The sequence below is a fragment of the Chiloscyllium plagiosum genome, chromosome 21 (genome assembly GCF_004010195.1).
Source record: "Chiloscyllium plagiosum isolate BGI_BamShark_2017 chromosome 21, ASM401019v2, whole genome shotgun sequence".
In the NCBI taxonomy this organism is placed as follows: domain Eukaryota; kingdom Metazoa; phylum Chordata; class Chondrichthyes; order Orectolobiformes; family Hemiscylliidae; genus Chiloscyllium; species Chiloscyllium plagiosum.
In genome coordinates this window covers 25,406,760-25,429,967 of record NC_057730.1, presented here as the reverse complement: position 1 = coordinate 25,429,967, position 23,208 = coordinate 25,406,760, and the positions used below count along the sequence as shown (strand labels likewise).

At 41.8% G+C, this 23,208-nt stretch overlaps 1 protein-coding gene across 1 annotated transcript in view; it reads right to left on the bottom strand.

Moving 5' to 3' along the window:
- The window catches only part of rgs11 (regulator of G protein signaling 11), a 150,122-nt gene that overhangs the window by 25,013 nt on the left and 101,901 nt on the right, over positions 1–23,208 (bottom strand). Inside the window, exons 10-14 of the mRNA XM_043711561.1 lie at positions 22,536–22,559; positions 17,378–17,439; positions 11,415–11,528; positions 4,578–4,693; positions 3,452–3,539 (exon numbers count right to left, since the gene is read on the bottom strand). Of these exons, the coding sequence (XP_043567496.1) occupies positions 3,452–3,539; positions 4,578–4,693; positions 11,415–11,528; positions 17,378–17,439; positions 22,536–22,559 (404 nt within the window). The remainder of the gene's footprint in view (positions 1–3,451; positions 3,540–4,577; positions 4,694–11,414; positions 11,529–17,377; positions 17,440–22,535; positions 22,560–23,208) is intronic.

Here is a 23,208-nt window from a genome sequence, read left to right as displayed (position 1 = left end):
TTGTTTAAGAAAGGCAATAGGAATGATCCAGGAAATTATAGACCAGAGAATTTTACAAATGTGGTAGGGAAATTATTGAAGAAGATTCTAAAGGACATGATTAACTCACACTTGGAAAACAATGGACTTATTAGGAATAGTCAGCATGGTTTTGTACAGGGGAAGCCTTGTCTCTCTCATTTGATTGAGTTGTTTGAAGAAATGACAAGATGATTGAAGAGGACAGTGCAGTGGATGGTGTATACATAGACTTCACTAAAACATCTGACAAGGTCAAATTGTGGTACGCTGGTCCAGAGGATTAAGTCACCTGGGATCCATAGTAAGTTGATAAGTTGGATACAAAATTGGCTTGGTCATAGAAGATAGAGAGTGGTTGTGGAGGAATGTTCTCCTCACTGGAGGTCTGTGAGAAGTGATGTTCCACAAAGTTCAGTGCTGTGACCTCTGTTGTTTGTAATATTCATGCAAATGATTTTGATTAAGATGTACGTGGTCTGATTAATAAGTTTGCAAATGATACAAAAATTGGTGGGTGTGTGGATAATGAGGAAGATTGTCAAATTGTAGAGCAGGAAATAGATCAGTTGGGAAGTTGTGCCACGAAAAGGAAGTTGGTGTTTAATCCTGACAAGTGTGAGGTGTTGTATTTTGGAAGGTCAAATGTAAAAGAAAAGTACATAGTAAATGGCAGAACTCTTGGGAGCATTGATATACAGAGCAATCTTGGACTGCAAATCCAAGTCTCTCTGAAAATGGTAACACAAATAGATAAGGTGGTAAAGAAGGCAATTGGCGTGCTTGCCCTCATTGATTGGGACACTGAATATAAAAGTTGGCAAGCCAAGTTGCAGCTGTATGACTTTAGTGAGGCCATATTTGGAGTAACATGTGCAGTTCCGGTGGCCATGCTATAGGAAGGATGTGGAGACTTTGAACAGGGTGCAAAAGAGGCTTCCCAGAATGTTGCTTGGATTTGGGTGTATTAGCTACAAGGAGTGGTTGGACAAACTTGGATGGTTTTCGTTAGACCATCAGAGGCTGAGGGGCAGCTTGACAGATGTAGATAAAATTATAAGAGATGTGGATAGGGTGGATAGTTGGGGTCTTTTTCCCAGGGTAAAAATGCCAAATATGAGGGGTACACGTTTAAAGGTGAAAGTTGGAAAATTTAAAGGAGATGTGTGAAGCAAGTTTTTTTTTAACACAAAAGGGTGGGTAGATGCCGGAACGTGTTCCCTGGGGAGGTGGTAGAACCAGGTACAATAGCAAATTTTAAGAGACATTTAGGCAGATACATGAACAGGCAGGGAATAGAGTAATATAAACCATGCACTGGCAGATGGGATTAGTTTAGAACAGCATCATGGTCAGTGCAGACATGGTTGGCTGAAAGGCCTGCTCCTGTGCTGCACTGTTCCATATTGTATGATCCATGAAATATTCTGAATACCATGTTCCATCCTAGATCCCAATTAACAATGGCTGCAGCTAAGCACAGTATACTATGAAATATGCAGGACTGCCAATAACAGGCCTAACATCTTACAGACCCTGAAACTGTTTTCATTTCCTAATGCTGTTTGTTTCATGATTTGATTAAGGAAATAATGGGCTTAATCTAGAATAGTGGTTCATAGGATGTGACTCCTTTTGTTGACGTGTGACATTTTGAAGTAGATTTGTCCAGTTGTGATGCATTCCAATCCCAGAGAGCTGTTCCATGGAATGATGGGAAGTAGGTTGCTCTCAATCTGCTGAGCACAGTTGCATCCTAGAACTCCTTTGTAACCAGCTCTTCAATGTACTGAGTAGGTTTTCCATTTAAGCAATGTTTGATGCAAATAGCTAAGTATGTGCACCAAATTAATGGGTATTAAATAATCTCAGAAACAGGCAACAAAATAGGGCACAGATTTCTTTGCAAGAGTGATATCAGAAATGTAATGACTGCACAGTAGACATAATCTTTAGGGAAGGCTTCAAGTTGCAATGTTCATGGTCGATCAGCTTATACAATAATTACTTGTAATGGAAATTCATAAATTGCAAATTAACAGAAGTGCAGTAATGTCAATGTCATATCTGGGATGTTGTGAAGATAACACCCAATAAACTATTTCCTTAACCAATGAAGCAGTCTAATAAAGTGATAGCAAGAGAAATTGCTTGTAAAACAGGAAGAGAAGGGGGATATTTGTCATATTTGACAGAAATTGTAAATAATTAATTAATTACAAACTACAGGCAAAAGAGAAGGACATTGTAACCAAGTTGGGGATTTTTGAATTAGTTCTTCAAATGTTGAGTGAAAACATACACAAAATATCCCCTTAGCCCCTGAAACATTAGACCAGGATTAGCATTATCTTGGGAACATCGATCCGCTTTGATAAGAACATTAGATTTCTTTGATGAAAAAAGACCTAGATCCAATTAGATTTCCCTCTAATATCCTGGTGGTGGCATTATTCAATTAACAGTTAGCAAAGCTGACACAAAAGTGCTGCCAAGATAAAATTAGATAAAACACTTTAGATCTCAATCACTGCTGCATTAAAAACACTTAGTTTCACTGGGTGGGAAAAAGGAAAGACTTGCATTTATGTGAGTGCTTTTCCCAATCAACAGACATTTAAAATGCAGTCATTGTGGTAATGCTGTTATAGCATCCAATTTGCAACTTCCACAAACAGCAAATTGATAACCATCAGGTAATCTGTTTCAGTAATGTGAATTAAGGGAAGGGTATTTTCCAAGAAACAAGACTTAATCTCTCACTCTCCTTCACAATAGTGTCATGGGACCTTATGCATTTACCCGTGTTACAATATTGCAGCAGTTACTCAGCACCGCACTGATCTGCCAGTCTTGATTTTGGAGCTTAAACCCTTTAGCGAGGTGCCTACCCAACTGAGCCATTGTTCACTTCCCAGTCAACCAAGGTTGACTTGTACGCTAGGACTAAATCACATTGTTAACAGAGTTCTCAAACATAGATTATAAAGTTGCAATGAGACTACTGTGCATTAATGTGTAAATCTACTTCAGTAATTTCTCTAGAGCAATTTGTTCAATGAGAACATCACAGCAAAAACAAATCATAAAAAACTATGTTCATGAATTTAGCACCACCTTTTAAACAAGCCCAGCAATTATGACATTATTACAAGGTTATGGTCAGTTGCAAAGTCATACAGAGTGAGGTTCAATTCTTGTTCAATACTGGCTGAGGTTACCATGAAAGATTCTCCTTCTTAAACTCTTTCATCATCTAGGGCATTGTGACCCTCAGAGCAAATCATCATCAATTGTGTGTGTGTGTCTCTCTCTCTCTCTAGGGGGAGAGCAGCTTTATGGTCTGGTAAGACTGTGGTAACTTTACCTTTGCCTTATTCATAAAATGAATAATAGCTGTTTGTAGCATTTATATTCAAAATGATGAACTTACTCAAAGATGGCCTCCACTTTCTCATCAACTTTTGACTGTTCTCCATACTGGACATCTTCGCAAGCCTCCCAGAAACTAAGATTTTCAGCTAGTTTTGAAATACATACAATTAATACATATACAAGTATTAAAAATCATTGAGCTAATGATTAATTTTACAAATGGTTCTGAATTCTCAGAATTTCCTCTACCTTTCAGTAAACATAATATTAGATAAGTTTGGGTTTGGAACCAGATGTTGGGATGAAATGGTGGTCCTGATCTGACTTGCTGCAGAAACAGTAATTGACACTGGATTTGCTTCGCTTTGTCACTAGATAGCAGAGAGCGGGCTCACTGTCAAATTAAGGACAGTAGCCATATTGACAAAGCTGGAAGACCATTAGAAGACACAAACTGCTATTAGTAGTAGGGGAGACAGAGACCTCCTACTTGAATGGCCCTCTCAGTAACCGTAACAAATTTATAATGAAAAGTAGTAGTCAGGTCACCATTGTGGAGAAGGAAAAGCCCTCTGGGGAAGCTTGTGACTACGATGTAGCCGTAGTCAGGATATTAGGGAAAGCTTCTAAGGCATCTTGGAGTGCTAGGATCCCAGCCTTCCGGAGGCTGTCATCAGAAAGCTGTGGTGCACCCAATAGAAGGGGAAACTTTAGGCCCACTGAGTAGTTCCAGTCAATCTCTGATAATTGGCCTTAACCTTAACAGACAACCAGCCAGTTGAATTGACACAATTTGCCCATGTGAGCTCAACATTTGAGAGAGACAGTCCAGACCACATGATCCACTGTTCTCCAAAAATTTCAATTCTGGAAAAAAAAACCTTTGATATGAAGAAACATTCTATTCTCACTTGGAAGGGGGAATCTTTGACTGTGTCACCTTCTTCTATGAACTGCAATGTTCATTCACTAGAATAAAGTACCTTTTGTTCCAAATCTTAATTAAGCCTTTGGGCTGATCTTGCTTGTTTATCTGTAATGGGAGGATACTACATTAGACCCATGGAGATAAAAATGGGGGATGGTAGAAAAGGTAACTGAATAAATTCTAAACCCTTTATGAATAGCTCTGTGGCCAACGTGTTTTAAACATGAGCAAATTAATTTGAGTTAGTTGTTCTTACCACTGAACTCTCTTTCCAGAAAGTATCTAAATTGTTGCCTGCCGAGGGGATCATGTAGCAATTCACTGAAATTGAATGCCCAACGCTCTACACGTAACCTTGTTGGAATGGTCACTCTGTCAATATAGAGAAAGTCATGAACTTCAACTCTTTTGGAAACACCTTTATTAATATAGAAATAATATTTTCTATCCTGATTTAGACTGTATGGCTGTACAATATCTGGTCATATGGTTGGAAAGATTCAGCAATGTTGTTTGTTATTTCAAATCCAAATATTTGGATCTGCTTTAGTGAGATTAGTCAAATAATAGTAGCAGATTAGTACTGTGATGAGGAGAGGATGATGGATTTGACAGCTGTATTACCAGCATTTCTGGCATGATATTTATCCTTTTTGCACAGTAGTAGTATGGTCCAACATGATAAGTTCTGAAGGATCCAAGTGGGTATAAGTGGTCTTCATCTTGGCTGCCTGGTTAGTTCACCATTTAAGATAAATCAGCATATAAGGTGGTCGCTCATTAAGTGAGCTACTGACTAGTTATCCACCCATTGTGTCATACTGACCAAGACCACTTTCCCCCTCTTCACCTCTAAGCACATGCACACACTTTGTGGCGGTGCAGCTCGGTGCTGTTGTGTAGACTACATCAGATACATGGTCAATTCAAGGTGGGAACAGACTAAAAAATGTATTCAATACATGGGTTGGTGTGTATAAACATCTACAGATGTATGAAACTTTTCAGACTTGACCTTATAACTAATTAGAAGAAAGTGAGGACTACTGATGGTGGAGATCAAAGTCAAAAGTGAGATGCTGGAAAAGTACAGCAGGTCAGGCAGCATCCAAGGAGGAGGAGAGTTGACATTTTGGGCATAAGCCCTTCATCAGGAATGGAGGAGAGGGGGATGGGGGGGGAGGGAGGATGAGGAAACTGGTGAAATCGATGTTGATGCCGTGTGATTAGAGGGTCCCAAGATGTTCTTCCTCCAGTTGTTGGGTAGTTAGGATTTGATAGTGGAGGAAGTCCAAGACTTGCATGTCCTTGGTTGAGTGGGAGGGGGAGTTGTAGTGGTTGGCCACAGGGCAGTGGGGTTTGTTTGGTGCGTGTTTCCTGGAGCTGTTCTCTGAAATGCTCGGAGAGTTGGTGTCCTGTCTCCCCAATGTAAAGGAGACCACATGGAGAGCAACTGATAGTAGATGTGGTGTTTGGATGTGCAGGAAAATCTCTGCCGGATGTGGAACGATCCTTTAGGGCTTTGGACGGGGTGGGTCGTTGTGGGTGCAGGTTTTACACCTCTTGTGGTGGCCAGAGAAGGTGCCAGGAGTGGAGGGTGGGTTGGTGGGTTGGTGGTGGTGGGAGGCCTGGACCTAACGAGACAATCGCGGAGGGAATGGTTTCTGGGGAACGCAGGTAGGAGTGGAGAGGGAAACATATTCCAGGTGGTGGGAATGGTGGAGGATGATGTGATGTATCCAGAGATTGGTGGGGTGGAAGGTGATCACCCGAGGATTCTATCCTTGCTGTGGTTAGAGGGGTGGGGTTCATGGGTGGAGGTGCGGGAAGTAGAGGAGATGCACTGGAGGGCCATGTGGGAGGGGATATTGCGGTCCTTGAAGTAGAAGGCCGTCTGGAGTGGAGTTGCTCCTCATGGGAGCAGAAACGGTAGAGACCGAGGCTGAGGCATTGGGAGTAAGTGACAGCGTTTTAACAGGAGTGGGTAGGAGGAGGATTAGTCCAGATAGCTGTGGGAGTCGGTGGGTTTGAAGTAGGTGTCCGTGTTTAGTCGGTTGCCAGAAATGGAGATGAGGAGCTCTTGGAAGGGGAGGGAGGTGTCTGAGCTGGTCCAGATGAACTTGAGTTCAGGATGAAAGGTGTTTGTGAATTTTATGAACTATTCAACCTCCTCATGGGAGCATGAGGCAGCACCGATATAGTCATCAATGTAGCAGAGGAAAAGGTGGGGAATGGTGCCAGTGTAACTGTAGAAGATGGACAGTTCCATATATCAGACGAAAAGGCAGGCATAGCCGGGGCCCATGTGGGTGCCCATGGCCACCTCTTTTGTCTGAAGAAAGTGGGAGGATTTGAAGGAGAAGTTGTTGAGGGTGAGGATCAGTTCCACCAATTGGACGAGCGTGTCGGTCAAGGGGTACTGGTTGGATTTGCAGGTGGGGAAGAAACGGTGGATTTGGAAGCATTCGCTGTGGTGGATGGATGTGTACAGGGACTCGATGTCCGTGGTGAGTATGAGGTATTGGGGGGCTGGGAAAACAAAAATAATGGAGGAGGTGGAGAGCGTGGGTGGTGTCCTGAATATATGTGGGGAGTTCCTGGACTAAGGGGGACAAAAGGGGTAGCCATGGGCACCTGTAAGGGCCCCAGCTATGCCTCCTTCTTCATCAGATACATAGAACAGTCCATCCTCTGCAGTTACACCAACACCATTCCCCACCTTTTCCTCCGCTACATTGATGACTGTATCAGCGTCACCTCGTGCTGCCTGGAGGGGGTTGAACAGTTCATCAACTTCATGAACACCTTCCACCCTGACCTCAAATTCACCTGGACCACCTCAGACACCTCCATCCCACTCCTGGACCTCTCCAGCGATGGACTTAACACAGACATCTACTTCAAACCACCGACTCCCACAGCAACTGGACTACACCTTCCCATATTCATCCCTCTTATAAAAACGTTAACCTTTACTGCCAATTCCTCTGCTGTATGTGGTCCCAGGAAGAGCAATTCCACTCCAGAATCTTTCCAGATGGCCTCCTACTCCAAGGACCACAAATTCCCCTCCCACATGATCAACAATGTCCTGCAGTGCATTTCCTCCACTTCTCACACCTCCACCTTTGAACCCCACCCTTCCAACCGCAACAAGGATAGAACCCCCTAGTCCTCACCTTCCATCTCACCAATCTCCGGATGCAGTGTCTCATCCTCCACCATTTGTGCCGTTTACATTCAGACCCCACGACCAGAGATGTATTTCCCTCCTCACCTCTATCACCATTCTGTAGAGACCATTCCCTCCACGACTCTCGTTAGGTCCCCACCAACTCCCCCTCCACATCCAGCACCTTCCCTTGTCACAGCAAGAGGTGTAAAACCTGTAGTCACACCTCTCCCCTCACTTCCATCCAAGGCCCCAAAGGATCCTTCCACATTCAAACACCTAGTCTACTGTGTCTGTTGCTCATGATATGGTCTCCTCGACACTGGGGAGACAGGATCCCAACTTGCAGAATGTTTCAGGGAACATCTCTGGGACACACACACCAAACAGCCCCACCGCCCTGTGGCCAACCACTACAACTCCCCCTTGCATTCTACCAAGGACATGCAAGTCCTGGGCCTCCTACACCGTCAAATCCCAGCCACCTGATGCGTGGAGGAAGAACACCTCATCTTCCACATTGAGACCTTCCAACCACACAGCATAATGTTGATTTCATCAGTTTCCTCATCTCCCACCTCCACTCTCTCCCATTCCTCATGAAGCGCTTATGCCAGAAACATCAACTCTCCTGCTCCTTGGTTGCTGCATGACCTGGTGTGCTTTTCCAGGGACTCACTTTTTGACTTATAACTAATTAGGCTGATTTTCCTTGTGTATATATGAATCAATGATTGTGTTCTAAATCTAAATACCCTATTTCTTTGTCAAGTTGTCCAACAACTACTCATTGGTTAGACTGTCACTAGAGTTTTGCTTCCATTTCTGATCATCACACTTTAGGAAAGACACCATAGCTTCAGAGGATTTTGAGGAAATTCATTCTGTTTGTCAGGGATGTGGGAATCCAGCTATTAGGGACACTGCAGAAGCGGAGCTTGTTCTCCTTGGAGCCAGTAATGTTAAGTGGAGATTTAATACAGATATTCAAAATCATGAAGGGGTTAAGAGGGATAAATAAGGAGAAACTGTACATGGAAAGTAGGGCTGATAATTATGGGACACAGAGACAGGGCAACTGGAAAAAGCCCAGAAATGAAATGAGGAGAAAGGTTTTTATGTGGTGAATTGTTACAACCTGCAGTATTTGAAGGGATTGTGGAAGCAGATTCCATAAAATTTTCAAGAGGGAATTGCATAAACAACTGAGGGGAAATTATCCGCCAGGCTATAGGAAAGGACAAGGAAGCATTTTCTTTCTATTTTTTTCATGAGACATGGGCACTCATGGAAAGACCAGCATTTGTTGCAACTTCCAATTTCCTTTCAACAGATGGCAGGTAGGTCATTTCAGAAGCCAGGAGTCAACTTTATTGCAGTAGGACTGGAGTCATACATGGGCTCAACTGGGTAAGGATGACAGATTTCCTTCCAGAAAGACACAATGAGATTTTTGCAAGGTTTGTGATGGTTTGTAACTCAGGTTGAGGTTTAGGGTGTAGGTTTGCTCGCTGAGCTGTAGGTTTGATATCCAGACATTTCATTACCTGGCTAGGTAACATCATCAGTGGTGACCTCCAAGTGAAGCTTGGATGATGTTACCTAGGCAGGTAATGAAACGTTTGGATATCAAACCTACAGCTCAGCGAGCAAACCTACACCCTATACAATAAGATTCTCCAACAATCAATGATAGTTTCATGGTCACCAATACTGAGACTAGTTTTATATTCAAAATTTATGTATTTAATTTCTATGAGCTGCCATGTCCCTAGACCATTAGCCAGGACTTCTATATATATTGATCAGTTAGCTCAGTTGGTTCGTGTTGCTGAGTGATGCCAAAATGTTTAATTCCTGTACTGGCTGAGGACATCATTAAGGTCTCACCTTCTCGGCCTTGCTATTGCCGGAGGCTGCTGTCTCACATGTTAAACTAACTACAGTTGTCTCTTTCTAATGACCCAGCTGCCTTATGGCCCTCTGGGAGTATGATGACTTTACCTGCAATGTTACCATGCTACCACTTCCCGACAATGGGACAAATTGGACAGCGCTTTCAAAGAACTGGGCAGAATAGCTTCTTTCTTTGCTACATCGTTCTATAATTGGTTATAAATCATGGTTAAACTGAGTTTCGGTGGCATGATTCGGCTTGAAGAATTAATTATTAAGAATTAGTACACCTGGAAATACTGCAATATGGGGCTGAATTTTCCCATAGTCTGGCTGGGTGTCAATTTTGGGGAGTTTCATGGAGGGCTCCCCTCTGTGAAGCCTGGTGACTTTTCTCATGCAACTCTCTGCTGCTCACTTCATTAAGCATGCACTCTGCCTCCACACTGTGCTGTTCTTGTATAATCTTGCAGTCAGCAGTGGCAGAAGAATTCGCTGGTGTTTGGATCTTATGGCATTCATGCTATATTCAACTGCTGCCACCACTTCAACACACCACTTCAACTGCTGCCACTCCCGTCTGAAGTAATCTCCTGGGCCAATGTAGTGTCCACTGTCTGGAAGAATGGGCAGCAAAGCTGCAAGAGGTCAATGACCTTTTCCTCTCCAACAAGTTAAGTGCCCCCATCTTCTCTTTGCTACCTCATACATAGTCTATCCCTTCTACCATAATGGATGCTGACAAGTTGGGAGAGCAGGAGGAACCTTCTGAGAAGGAGCATGAGGTCATTAAGCATGAGGAAGGTGACCTTCTGCAGGGCAGCAGTGTTGGGGTTAAAAGCCAGACAGGACTACTTGATACCTGACTCCAGTAGAAAAGAGCTGGGGACAGTAATCATTGACTGACTATAAAACCATTGGTTCTTGGCATATAAGCAATTAGTTTCTGTTCCAAGAGGCTAATGTAGCTTCTGATTGTTTGATTTCTGTGGGTAAAGATGAATGCTTTGAATGGCTTGGTGTCTTCCCTGTATGCAAGGGTCCCACATTGAATAATAATATACTGGGCTGTGATGGGCATAAGGGAAAGAGCAACAGCAATGTAAAGGTGTGTAAGAGGGAATGTGGCCAAGGACGGTTAGGCTGTGTACTTAACGCGCAATTGAGGTAGTACCGTGCACTTGTATATGGAAGGTAGCATCAGCTATGCATTTTACGTGCCATGGAGGCATTGGGCTGCGGTTAGTATTGCTGCTACATTGATGGTTAAAAATAACTCTGGACTGTCATCACTTGACTAGTTGCGAGGCTAGTGGTCAAAGATGGTGCCAGTCTTCCTGGGTGTTCTGGCAAAGGCAAATATGTCTGCCTACAACAAATGGCATTTTCCAACTTTGCATTGGGTGGGATGGACACCAGGGGAATGTGGCATCTAGTCAATGAGATGGGTTTGGGCTGGCTGAGTGATACAACTCCAGAAGCCTCATGGACGGCAACCTGCTTTTAAAGTTGATGAAACTTGCACTTAGCTGTTTTCTGGTAAAATTCCTACCATAGTCTAATGAGGGCACTGAGTAAATTAGCCTGTTTCCTTTAGCAAGTGATTAAGGCCCAAATCTGACTTCTTTTCTGTTATTTTTGGGAACTATTTTCATTGTCTTTATAATGTTCAACTCCTTTCATTGGCCTTGGTTTAGGGTGGTTGATCTACCTAGGCTGATGACAGAACAACAAAAGTCATTGCATGGAATATTTGCCTTTCTGTATCAGACTAACAGGGATTGGAGCCATATAATAAGCTGTAGTGGCACAACAAAAAGTCTAGAAGAGGGGATTGTGTGTAATCTGCAATGTCTTCATTGGATATTCCCCTTTCTGAGGTCTTGACTTAGCTGTACCATGTTGGGAGGGTGAGTGAGGGAAACATATGAATCTCATCCTTTCTGCTGCTCTAGACATCCTACATATCCTTGTACTCTAAACTTGGTCTATTCAGATGTACAATAAAATGCTTCCAATACTTACAAATCAGCATTCATTGTCCAGTACAAAGTGCCACTTGTAATCCAAGGGTTACTGGGAAGACAGCTAGACATAATAGGATCATGCAGAAGATATTGCTCACAGTGCTTCACAAACCTGTGAAGAAAATGTATACATTAATTGATCATAATCACAGATATTTATCAGATATCTTTATACTGAAATATTTCAAAATAAATGCCCAAAGACATTGCCGAACAGCAGTATCAATTTGAATTTGAAGTGGAATGATTCTGAACACTCACTGTGACATTGCTATATTTCATACTAACTCAGCTATGACCAGGTGAGGGGGCATTTAGCACTTAAAATTTCAAACTCCTCTCCTTTGTTCACAACAAATATTTTTGTTTCTTATTAGCAGGCAGCTATCAAACACCAATTAAAAATGTAGTTAAATAGATCAGAATGAAGGAGCCAATTACAATGTCAGTTTGAGTGGAAGAAAGATGAATTTTATGACCTACTAAGTCTGATAAAAATAATATATTGCAATATCAAACACACCCGCAAACACGGCTATTACGTTTAAAAGGGAACGTGTGCCTGGTAAGAAAGGAAGAGGAAGGGTTATGCAGTTTAAAAAGCCCTTAGTTTCCTTAAAGTGCTGGATTAATAACCTGGGATCATAGTTGTTTGATGGTCGATTGGCAGCCTCTGCAGTGCTGAAGCTTGTAGATAGCCGAGTTCTAGGTGAATATTTTTTCCTAATGTGCTTTTTGTCTAGGTACTGTCTTCTGAAATGGTGCAAGAAACAGGCGGTGGGGTGGGGTGGGGGGGGAGAGAGTGGGGGTTGGGGTGGGTGGGGAAGGTGAAGAGAGAGAGAGAGAGACAGAGAGTCTTCCAGTTCTTGCTTTTTCCTTTTCTCTGCAATTCTACCAAGGAGTAACCTGAAATGTAGTTCACTATGTTTTCCTGAGTTTAACTTAGTTGTTTTTCCAAGTTGGCTAACTGGCAAATGAGCCTTTTATTTCCCAACATGTGATGTTATTCATACAAAACACGATACAAATAGCTTGACATTGACCAAGTTACCCAGTTTCATTACCCTTTAGATAAAATAATAATTTCAGTGCAGATGATTTTGCTTATTCCTGCTGAGTGTCCTGAACCTTCCATAATCTATGGTCAGATGATCATAACAGCTATTTTAGGTTGGTATTTGTCTTTTTTATAAAATACATTTACTCCATGCAAGATCTCAAGTATAACAATAAAATGGTACAGGTTAAAATTTGTCAGTTGATATTTATCAGTATTGTAACTGTTCACCTGCTTTAGAAACTGAACTATAAACTCATTTCAGAAAATGCCTTATATTTAACAGAGTGGAAAACTTTAATATATATATATGATTTGAACTTGTTTCCAAAGGGGTTAGCTATAGCTCATTATATCACTCAATCCCCACTACCAATATGTTTATGAAAGTGTAGAATATTTCAAAAATGTGAAATATCGATTGCAGGAGTTACTTTTGCAAACCACTTGTACAATAGCCTAACCTAAATTTGTATCAATAATTCCAATGAATCCCAGTCTTGTAATGCCTTTGTAATTTATCATCTTTTTAAATAGCATTTTTAACAATAAAACAGTACAAGAAGCATCATAAAATTAAGTATAATACCAAAGAGTGTTAGATCAGATGACAAAATATATAGTCAAGCAAGGCTTCAAGTGCTGTCTTAAAAGAGCAAAGCACGATAGAGGCCAAAAGATTTCATGAGGGTTTCCAAAGCTCAGTGCCTAGACCACCAGTGGAGGAGCATTTACAATTGGAGATGCACCATAGGTCAGAAACAGAGGAGGTTTGTAAGCCTGGTAAGATTGTAGAGATAGAGAGGGATTTTCAAACAAGGATGAGTATTAAAAATGAAGCTGGGACTTAGGAACATAAGAGCTGAAGTAAGCCATTGAGTCTGCTCCACTATTCAATATAATCATGGCTGGATTGAACATATATTTTACTCACAGTATTCCCATAATCCTTTACACCATTGATAATCAAAAATGTCTAGATCTGTACTTTAAACACACTCAAAGGCCACAGTCCTCTGGTGTACAGAATTTCAGAGATTTACTAACCTCAAAGCAAAACATTTCTCCTCAACTTGATCCTATTTTTAAGCCTACCTTCGACTCGCTAACCAGGGGAAACATTTTACTTATGTCACGACAGCTAACCCTGTAAGTATTTTGTAGATTTCAATAAGATCACCACTCAGTCTTTAAATCTGTCTTATCTGTCCTGTTATCCTGGGAACGCATCTGGTAAACCTTAATTAGGAGTGGATGCAAATGCAGATCAGCAAACATGGAGGTGATAGTGGATTGGAATTTTGTTTGAGTTAGGATAGAGCAGCTGATATTGGATTCCCTCAAGTTAATGGAGTGGAACTCACCAGGAGTTGATTAGAACAGTCAAGTCTAAAGTTAACAAAATCATGATTGTGGGTTTCAGCATCAGATAAGCTGCGAAAGGCAAAACTGGGAGATACTGCAGGGTTGGTAATGAGTGATCTTAGTAATGGCACAACTAAAATAATGAAAACACCACTGTTTCCCTCAACCTTATGTGACATTCAAAATACGTGTAATGGAGTATGTTGGACAGACAATGGTAGTAGGGACAAGTGGAAATTAGGTGGATGGATACGTTCTGATGGCTTGTCATAGATTTGGTAGAAGACTGGAAATTGTACTTTCTCCTTTTCTGCAGACTTGTCAACCAAAGCTGTAGCAGACATTTGGGGGGGGGGGGGAAAGAGTGAGAGAGCGAGAGAACGAGCGAGAGAACGAGAGAGAGAGCAAGAGAGAGAGCAAGAGAGAGAGCGAGAGAGCGAGCGAAATTTTCTTTCAACATTTTCTAAATATTGTTTAGCATCCTGACTTCAGCAAATCCTTACCCTCGATCATAAAGTGACGGAAGGTGTCATCAACAGTCCTATTAAGCAGTACTTCCTCAGCAATAACCTGCACACTGATGGTCAGTTTGGATTCTGCCAAACCCACTCAGCTCCTGACATCATTATGGTATTAGTTCAACCATGGATAAAAATGCTGAATTCCAGAGGTAAGATCAGAGTGACTATCCTTAACATCAAGGCCACATATTAATATGGCATGAAGAGACCCTCAGAGGGCAAACTCGCCATGGGTTGGAGTCATACCTGGCACCAAGGGAGATGGCTGTGTTTGTTGGAAGTCAGTCATCTCTGCTCCATATCACTGCAGAAGTTCCTCAGAGCAGTGTTCCAGACCCAATCATCTCCAGCTGCTTCACCAGTGGTCTTCCCTCCATCATAAGGACAGACATGGGGATGTTTGCTGATGATTGCACAATGTTCAGTACTATTTGTGACTCTTCAGATACTGAAGCACTCCATGTCCAAATGCAGTAAGTTCTGGACAATATCCAGGCTTGAGTTAACAAATGGCACCGTTACACAAGTGCCAGTCAATAACCATCTCCAACAAGAGAGAATCCAACTATCGCCCCTTGACATTCAATATTAATACGATCACTGAATTTCCCACTGTCAATATCCTGGGGGGGCTTACCATTGACTAGAATCTGAACTGGACGAACTGTAAGAATACTGCAGCCATAACAGCAGGTTAGAGGCTGAAATCATGTTGTGAATAACTCATCTCCTGACTCCCAAAGCCTGTCCACCATCTACAAGACACAAGCTAGGCATGTGATAGCATGCACTCCACATGCCTGGGTAAGTGCAGCTCCAACAACACAAGAAGCTTGACACCATCCAGATGAAAAGCATCCTGCTTGATTGGCATCACATCTGCAAATTTCCACTCCCTTCACCAATAGCACACAATAGCAGCAGTGCGTACTGTCTACAAGATGTGCAACAGAAATTCCTGAAGCCTTTAGACAACACCTTCCAAACCATGACCACTAACATCGAAAAGGATACATTCATGGGAACACCACCACCTAGAGCTTCCTGTCCAAGCTACTCACCATTCAGATTTGGAAATATATCGCTGTTCCTTTAATATCAAAATCCTGGAAATCCACTCTCCTCTGACTTCCCCACTCCCCCCATGGCATTGTGGGTCTATCTACATCAAATGGACTTCTGCGGTGCATGGACACAAATATATGTACCCACACCCACCCACACATACCCACACCCACCCATGGGTTCCTTGAGACAGGCCATATGTGCTGGTCCCTATATCCTGTGAATGAAAGAAAAAAAAAGACCTTTGGCTGGTCTCCACATCAGTCTACTCCCTGTAATCTGGGGATCATCCAAAATTCAGTTAAGGTTGCTATATAAACCACCATGATCTAAGATTTCACATACCTCAAGTACCTAACCTTTTAGGAAGTCAACATTTGCTAAATGTATTGTGATGTACATAGATTTAGATATTCGTATAACAAAGTGCTCATTGCTGACAATGAGGTAATTAGTTTGTTGACTCAAACTAATAGGCACAAAGCAAAGGTATTTTTAACTTAATGGATCAATTAGTTTATTTGTGGCTTGGCTGAGTCATAAAGCCAAGGATGTCTCCAATTCTGTGCTGCATTGTGCTTCTGGTACAGAATGGTTAGGAGCACCACATCTCACTCTGGCAGAAATTCCAACTCAGCACAATTAGCTTCAGAGAACCCCATGTCACAAGTGAGAAAAAAAAATCACCCACAGATTCCATTCTTAACTCATTCATTGGTTCTTGCTGAAAGTGTACATGCACAAATTTCAGGTGAGAACTAAAACAGAAGTTATTGGAAAAGCTCAGCAAGTCTGGCAGCATCTGTGAAGAGAAATCAAAGTTAACATTTCAGGTCCGGTGACCCTTCCTCAGAACTGATAGTGGTTAGGAAAATGTTGGATTATATACAGAAGATAGGGTGGGAGGAGGGGTTTAGGAGTAAATGATAGGTAGGGAGAGAACCCAAATAGAGAGAAGAACAGTTGGACAGACAAAGGAGTCAATAACGAATTAGCTGGCAGGGTGAATAGCTGTTAATGCGGGCTGCTAGTGGCTAACGATAGGTAGTGTGTTATGGCAGACTATGTGATAACAAGGCCTGGTAAGGATGTTGGGGGAGTTCAGGCACTAAAATTATTGAACTTGATTTGGAGTCCAGAGGGCTGTAGGGTCCACAAGCAGAAATGAGGTGCTGTTCTTCCAGCTTGTGCTGAGCTTCACTGGAGTACTACAGCAAGCCCCGAGAGAGAGATGTTGGCAAGGGAACATGGTGGTGTGTTAAAATGGCAGGCAACTGGAAGCCCAGGGTCTTTTATGTGCTCAGAACATAGATGTTCTGTGAAGTGGTCACCCAGTTTATGGTTCATTTCCCCAATGTAGAGATGACCACATTGTGAGCAGTGAATGCAATAGACTAGATTGTGAGAAGTGCAAGTAAACTGCTGCTTTGCCTGGAAGATATGTTTGGGCCCTTGGATACTGAGGAAAGAGGTGGTAAATGGGCACGTGTTACACCTTCAATAATTGCAGGGGAAGGTGCTGTGGGGTTGTGGGGGGTGTTGGGAATGAAGGAAGAGTGGACAAGGGTGTCCCGGAGGGAACAGCCCCCTGTGGAAGGTGGACAGGGAGGCGAGGGGGATATATGTCTGGTGGTGACATCTTGTTGGAGGTGGCAGAAATGGTGTCTGATGGTCTTCTGGATGTGGATGCTGATGGAATGGTAGGTGAGAACTGTTCAGCTCTGCCACCTGAAGAATAGCCCACACAAATTCTCTGTGAAGGCTGATATATGAATAATGACAATACAAAATAATAACAAAGTAACAGACATTTCTGAAAAGAATTATCAAAATAAGGAATTGATAGTGGGAGAACATTACCAAGATGAAAAAGATGCACTGAAGAAAAGTCCCTGACTATGTCTATAGATAACCAAGTTAGAGTTATACAATTGAATAGAGAAGAAAACATACCCCTCCAAGGACACAGATGATTTAACTCTTGATCTTGTCAATGCTTTTTTGTAATATTCAATCTAGTTGTCCAAAGAGACAGTTCACACAATTGCAGCGAGAAAGGAAAAAAAAATGTGTAATTCAATGCATTTTTCATGGTATCTTAACACCTTAGCAAATTTTAGACACACATTTGTTCTGTATGTTTTATTTTGTAGCAAGGTGCATGCTATGGTAATTCTAAGATGGTATCACTAAATAAGTGGTAGATCGTTCCTTATCACAGAAATTATTCTTAATTTCCCACATTGTTTAGCAGCAACATTATTTTCACTAGGAACGTTTCAAAGGTTTTCCTCTTGGCCTGTGAAAATCTCCCAATAAGAGTAGAGTTTTAATACTGAGTGTAAAGATAATGCAATCGCTGTATTATGTGCCAATTGGCATTGGACCAAACTATTTTCTTTTAGCAATTATTAATCTCTAATATAATTAAAATACACAGAAAATATCAGAAATGCTCTGCAGGATTCTACTATGTTGTAATATTTGTTTACAGCATGGTGTTGTCATTGGCTGTACCAGCATTTATCACCCATCCCTCATTATCCTTATGTAGGTGGTACCGTGCATGTCTGTCTGTCTGTATGTGTCTGTCTGTCTGTCTGTATGTGTCTGTCTGTGTCCATATAATCCCAAGATTTTAATCCAGCAGCAGTGAAGGAAAGGTGTTATACTTCCAAGTCAGGATGGTATATTGCTTTGAGAGGAACCTGAAGGTGGTGATGTTTCCATGCACCTGTTGCCCTCATCATCTGAGGTAGGACATGTCATGAGTTTGGAAGGTGCTGTTTATGAAGCCATGTGGATTGCTGCAGTGCAACTTGTAGATGGTACACAGTGTTGCCACTGCGAGTTGGTGGTAGAGGGAAAGAATGTTGAAAGTGTCGGATGGGATGACATTCAAGCTTTGGATTTCTTGTGGTTTTGGAGCTGCATTTATCCAGACAAGTGGAGAAGTCTCCCAATTCTGCCTTTGTAGATAAAGGAGTGGCTTTGGGGAGTCAGTAGGTAAACATTGTGCTACAAAACTCTTAACCTCTGATCTGCTCTTACAGCCCTAGGATTTATATTGTACTATTTCAGTTTCTTATCATTGGCAAACCCCAGGATGTTAGTAGGAGGAGCTCAGAGCTCAGTGATGGTAATGTCATTGAATGCCAAGAGGCAACGGTTGCATTTTCACATGTCGGGGGTGGCCATTCTCTGGTACTTTGTAGCACGAATGTAACTTGCCACTTATCAGCTCAAACCCGGATGTTGATTAGGTCTTTCTGTTTATAGGCAAGGACTGCTTCAGTGTCTGAGGAACAGCAAATTGGACTGAACAATGTTTACTCATAATTGCATATTGATACTTCTGACTTTACAATAGAGGGAAGGTCATTGATGAAGCAACTGAAGATAGTCAGATCTAGGTTAGTACCCTGAGGAATCCTGAAGAGATGTCCTGGGACTGAGATGATTAATCTCCAACAACCACAACGATCTTCCTTTGTGCTGAGTATGATTGCAACTAGCAGAGTCCCCAATTCCCCCTACATCCTATTGATTCCAGTTTTGCCAGGGCTCCATGCTATCATACTTGATCAAATGCTGCCTTGATGTCAAGTTCAGTCATTCTCACCTCACCTCTGGCATTCAGTTCTTTTGTCTATATTTGAGTCAAGGTTCTAATGATGTTAAGAGCTGATTTGCCCTGCCATAATGCAAATTGAGCATCAATAAGCAGCATACTGCTGAGCAAGTGCTGCTTAACAGTACATTTTAAGAGATGCTTCATGCTGGTTCTGACATGCCCTCCAGCAATCTTCAGTGAACGAGGACTGGTGTCCTGATTTGATGGCAATGGTTACAATGGGGTTATGCTTGATTATAGTTGCATACTGTTGCTGCTGATAGCCACAATACTTTATGGATGCTCAACTTTAAATTACTAGATCTGTTTGAAAGCTATCGCAGTTAGCACCGTGGCAGTGCTGTACAATGGAGAGCATGCTGCATATGAAGATGGGACCTCATCTCCATATAACTACATCATGATTACTACCAAGAATATTGTCACAGACAGATATGTCTGTGATAGATAGATTAGTGAGGAAAGGTCAAATAGGTTTTCCCTCTTTCTGGTTTTCTCACCACCACCTTAGACTCAATCAGGCAGCTATATTCTCTAGGATGCAATCAGTTCAATAATTGGTGAAACTCCAGAGCTATTCTTAGTGATGGACATTGAAGTTCCCCCATCCAGAGTATATTCTGTGCCCTTGCCCCCTCCAGTCCTTCCTCCAATTGGAGGAGTACTGATTCATCAGATGAGAAGCTGGCCTGGGTGGTAATCAGCAGGTGATTTCCTTGTCCATGTTTGACTTGACTCCATAGGATCTGGAATCAATGTTGGAAACTTTCATTACAACTCCCTCCTGACTGTATACCACTATGTTGCAACCTGTGGACACAAAGGAATGGTGATGCTGGTGCCTGGCTTATCAGCTATAAAGTATAATTCTGTGAGTATGACTATGTTACTGTTCTAATTTTAGCACAATATCTCAGTAAGGAGGACTTTGCAGGGTCAGCAGAGTTGGTTTTGTCATTGCTGTTACTCATAACAAGGTCAATGCTCAGCCATTAGTCTGTTTTCATTCCTTTCTTCAGATTTCATAGCAGTTTGATATAACTGAATAGTTTGTTATGCCATTTTGGAGGCCTAAGATTTAACAACATTGTGGGGGTTCTGAATCACAGTAGGATAGAAAAGGCCATCCCTAAAGGGCATTAGTGAGTCAGATAGGAATTTAATAATAATTGACAAAACTTTCATGGTCACCATTAGATTAGTTTTTAAATCTGATGATGGGATTTGAAACTATATTCTCAGAGCATCAGTGTGGGCCTCTGGATCACTAATCCAGTGACTTTCCCCCATGTTTTTTAAAAAAAGATCAGCTTCCATTTACACAAGGTCTTTAACATATATAAAAAAAACAACCTGAGGCATTTACTGAAAGTGTTGCAACAACAAAACCTGTTGCTACCACTGAAACAAAACTAAGCACACAAATAGGTTTAAAAGTAAATCTGATTCCTTTCCAAATCAAAAGCAAAAGTCTAATCACTGTGTAAACAGTATTTGCAAAGCTGGAATGAAATTACTCCCAAAATAAGTCAATGGGTGGAATCTACATATGCTCTGAATGACATGGATTTTGGTGATAAAGTTGGGAAAATCATAAGAAAAGGGAGTAAAGAACTTCTCAGTCGAGAACGAAAGTCCCATTTTCAATCCAAACACTGGACAGTGAGACGGGGATAATCACTGGTGACAGGCAGGAGGCCCATTTGCAACATTCACCAGAAGCTCACTGATGGTGTTACTTAGCATGGTAACAAAATGTCTGAAAACAAACCTTCCAGCTCAGCAAGCAACTTACATCCAGAACATCCTCACTGTTATGGCATCTTGCTTCATTGATATGCAGCTTCCCATTCCTCCATCCATTGCAGGGAAACTGGATGGCAATAGTTCCTGACGTGAAAGTCAGAATGGTTACCTGGAGATGCCAGCTCACCAACTGATCTCTGAACCTCCGTAAGTCATCAGTGCAAGTTTGCTGCATAGTGACCGCATACAACTCCCATCCAGCTGGATCTTGAGGTCCCGGTCAGCAAAACAGGTTGCTCTGTCCGACATGTCCAGGGAAAATAAAATGGATAACTGCACTGGGCAACTGCAAACTACCAGCACGTGACCGGGATGCCCAGCTTGGCTCTAAAGATGGAGCTGGTGCCAGACACCCTGGCAGCGGCCAGTACTTCCACCTGTGGTGAGTGTGGTACCATAGGGGTGTGGATTCTAGGCAATGAGACGAGTTGGGAAGATAACGTGAGAAAATTCTCTTGGGCTCGTGGAAATTTGCCAAAAATGACAGCCAATTTCAGGTAGGGTTCAGCCCAATATTTTTTTACTCAGTCACAGAACACACACTCTCAGTTATTTAGGAATAAAGTATCCAAATTTATTTTGTTTATAAATCCTTCTTAAAGCAGATAAATTTCCACACTCACTTCCTATCACTGTCACATTTCAGCTAATAATTTGATTCACTTTGAATTAAGACTTGAGAGATCTGCTTGTATTACAGTGAAACTTTTGCATTTATTTCCTCGTCATGTTAACCTTGCTTTCTGTATCATGATTTTCGAATCACACTTGGATTAGCTTGGAGCAGGAACTGGCAGGTAGGGGTTAAGGTGACTGGCAAACCACAGTGAGCTTACTAACTTGGGACTCAGAAGATGCAAAGACCTCAACTCTGATTAGAGATCTTTAGACAGTTGCCTATCCATAACTGGCAGGAAGTCCTATCTCACAGTCAAGGCTTGGTCTACCCTTTCTCTGTCACTGGGACACTATGGGAAAACAGTAAATTTTAGAAAGAGAAAAACCTGTATTTAAATTGCCTAGCACATTACAACCTCAGGTCACCTGTCATTAATCTTAGTACAGTGTCAGACACTTAGATCTATTGCCATTTTGTCCTTTCATCCATATTTACTTATATTTTACCTATTTTCTTGTGCATTGTAATTTTATCTTTGAGGTGTTCACTTGGTTTTGAGAATACCTGATTCACCCCTTTCTTACTTGCAAGTGCCCAATTCAAAGTCTGGAGCCAATAATTTTTTTTTTCACCTCCCAATCACCACCACAAATTACTTCCTTTATTGGTTAGTGACTGGCCTAAAGGTAAGGCCTACTATCTGCTGGACAATGCTTCTACCTTAGCTGCTAGATGTTCATCAGTATGGTAATGTAACAAAACCTATCAAGAGATTCAAAGTAACTGTACTACACAGATATGGTAACTCAAAGCATAAAAGGTCTGACACACAAATCCTTGCCTTGTATATAACTTTAATGGATGCCCAGTCAGGAGGCTAGTATTTTTAATGTTATATTGTTGCATTCTAACAATGAATATAGAACATATATCAAATGACATTTGCCTAACTAAACCAATGACAATGAATTACTGCATTTGTAGTATTGCTGTCTGCATTAAAAATTACAAGAGATATTTTGTACACAAAATAAACAGATTTATGCACTTACCTCTCTTTTGTAAAATGCACTATTCTTTCTGTAAAGAAAATGTACATGGTTTATTTGCAATCAGCAAGGTCAATCATGCAGCTATGCTTTTGGTTGATTTAATGGACTATTTTCTGTAAGTAATTGAATTAACTCATAACATCTCCACATTCTTAATAAAAATACCCGATGCTTTCTGCTTATATAATCACCAGTGTATGACTTTTCATGCACTAAATTAAATGAGAGGAAAATCACAGGGAACACGAATGGAACACTTAGCCTTGCTTTAACATCTTGGTTGTAAAGTAGTGTACCTTCTACTTAACACAAATATAAGTCAGGAGAAAGTGAGGTCTGCAGATGCTGGAGAACAGAGCTGAAAATGTGTTGTTGGAAAAGCGCAGCAGGTCAGGCAGCATCCAAGGAGCAGGAGAATCAATGTTTCGGGCATGAGCCCTTCTTCAGGAATGAAGAAAATGTGCCAAGCGGGCTAAGATAAAAAGTAGGGAGGAGGGACTTGGGGGAGGGGCGTTGGAAATGCGATAGGTGGAAGGAGGTCAAGGTGAGGGTGATAGGCCAGAGTGGGGGTGGGGGCGGAGAGGTCAGGAAGAAGATTGCAGGTTAGGAAGGTGGTGCTGAGTTTGAGGGGTTTGACTGAGACAAGGTGGGGGGGAACTGGAGAAATCTGAGT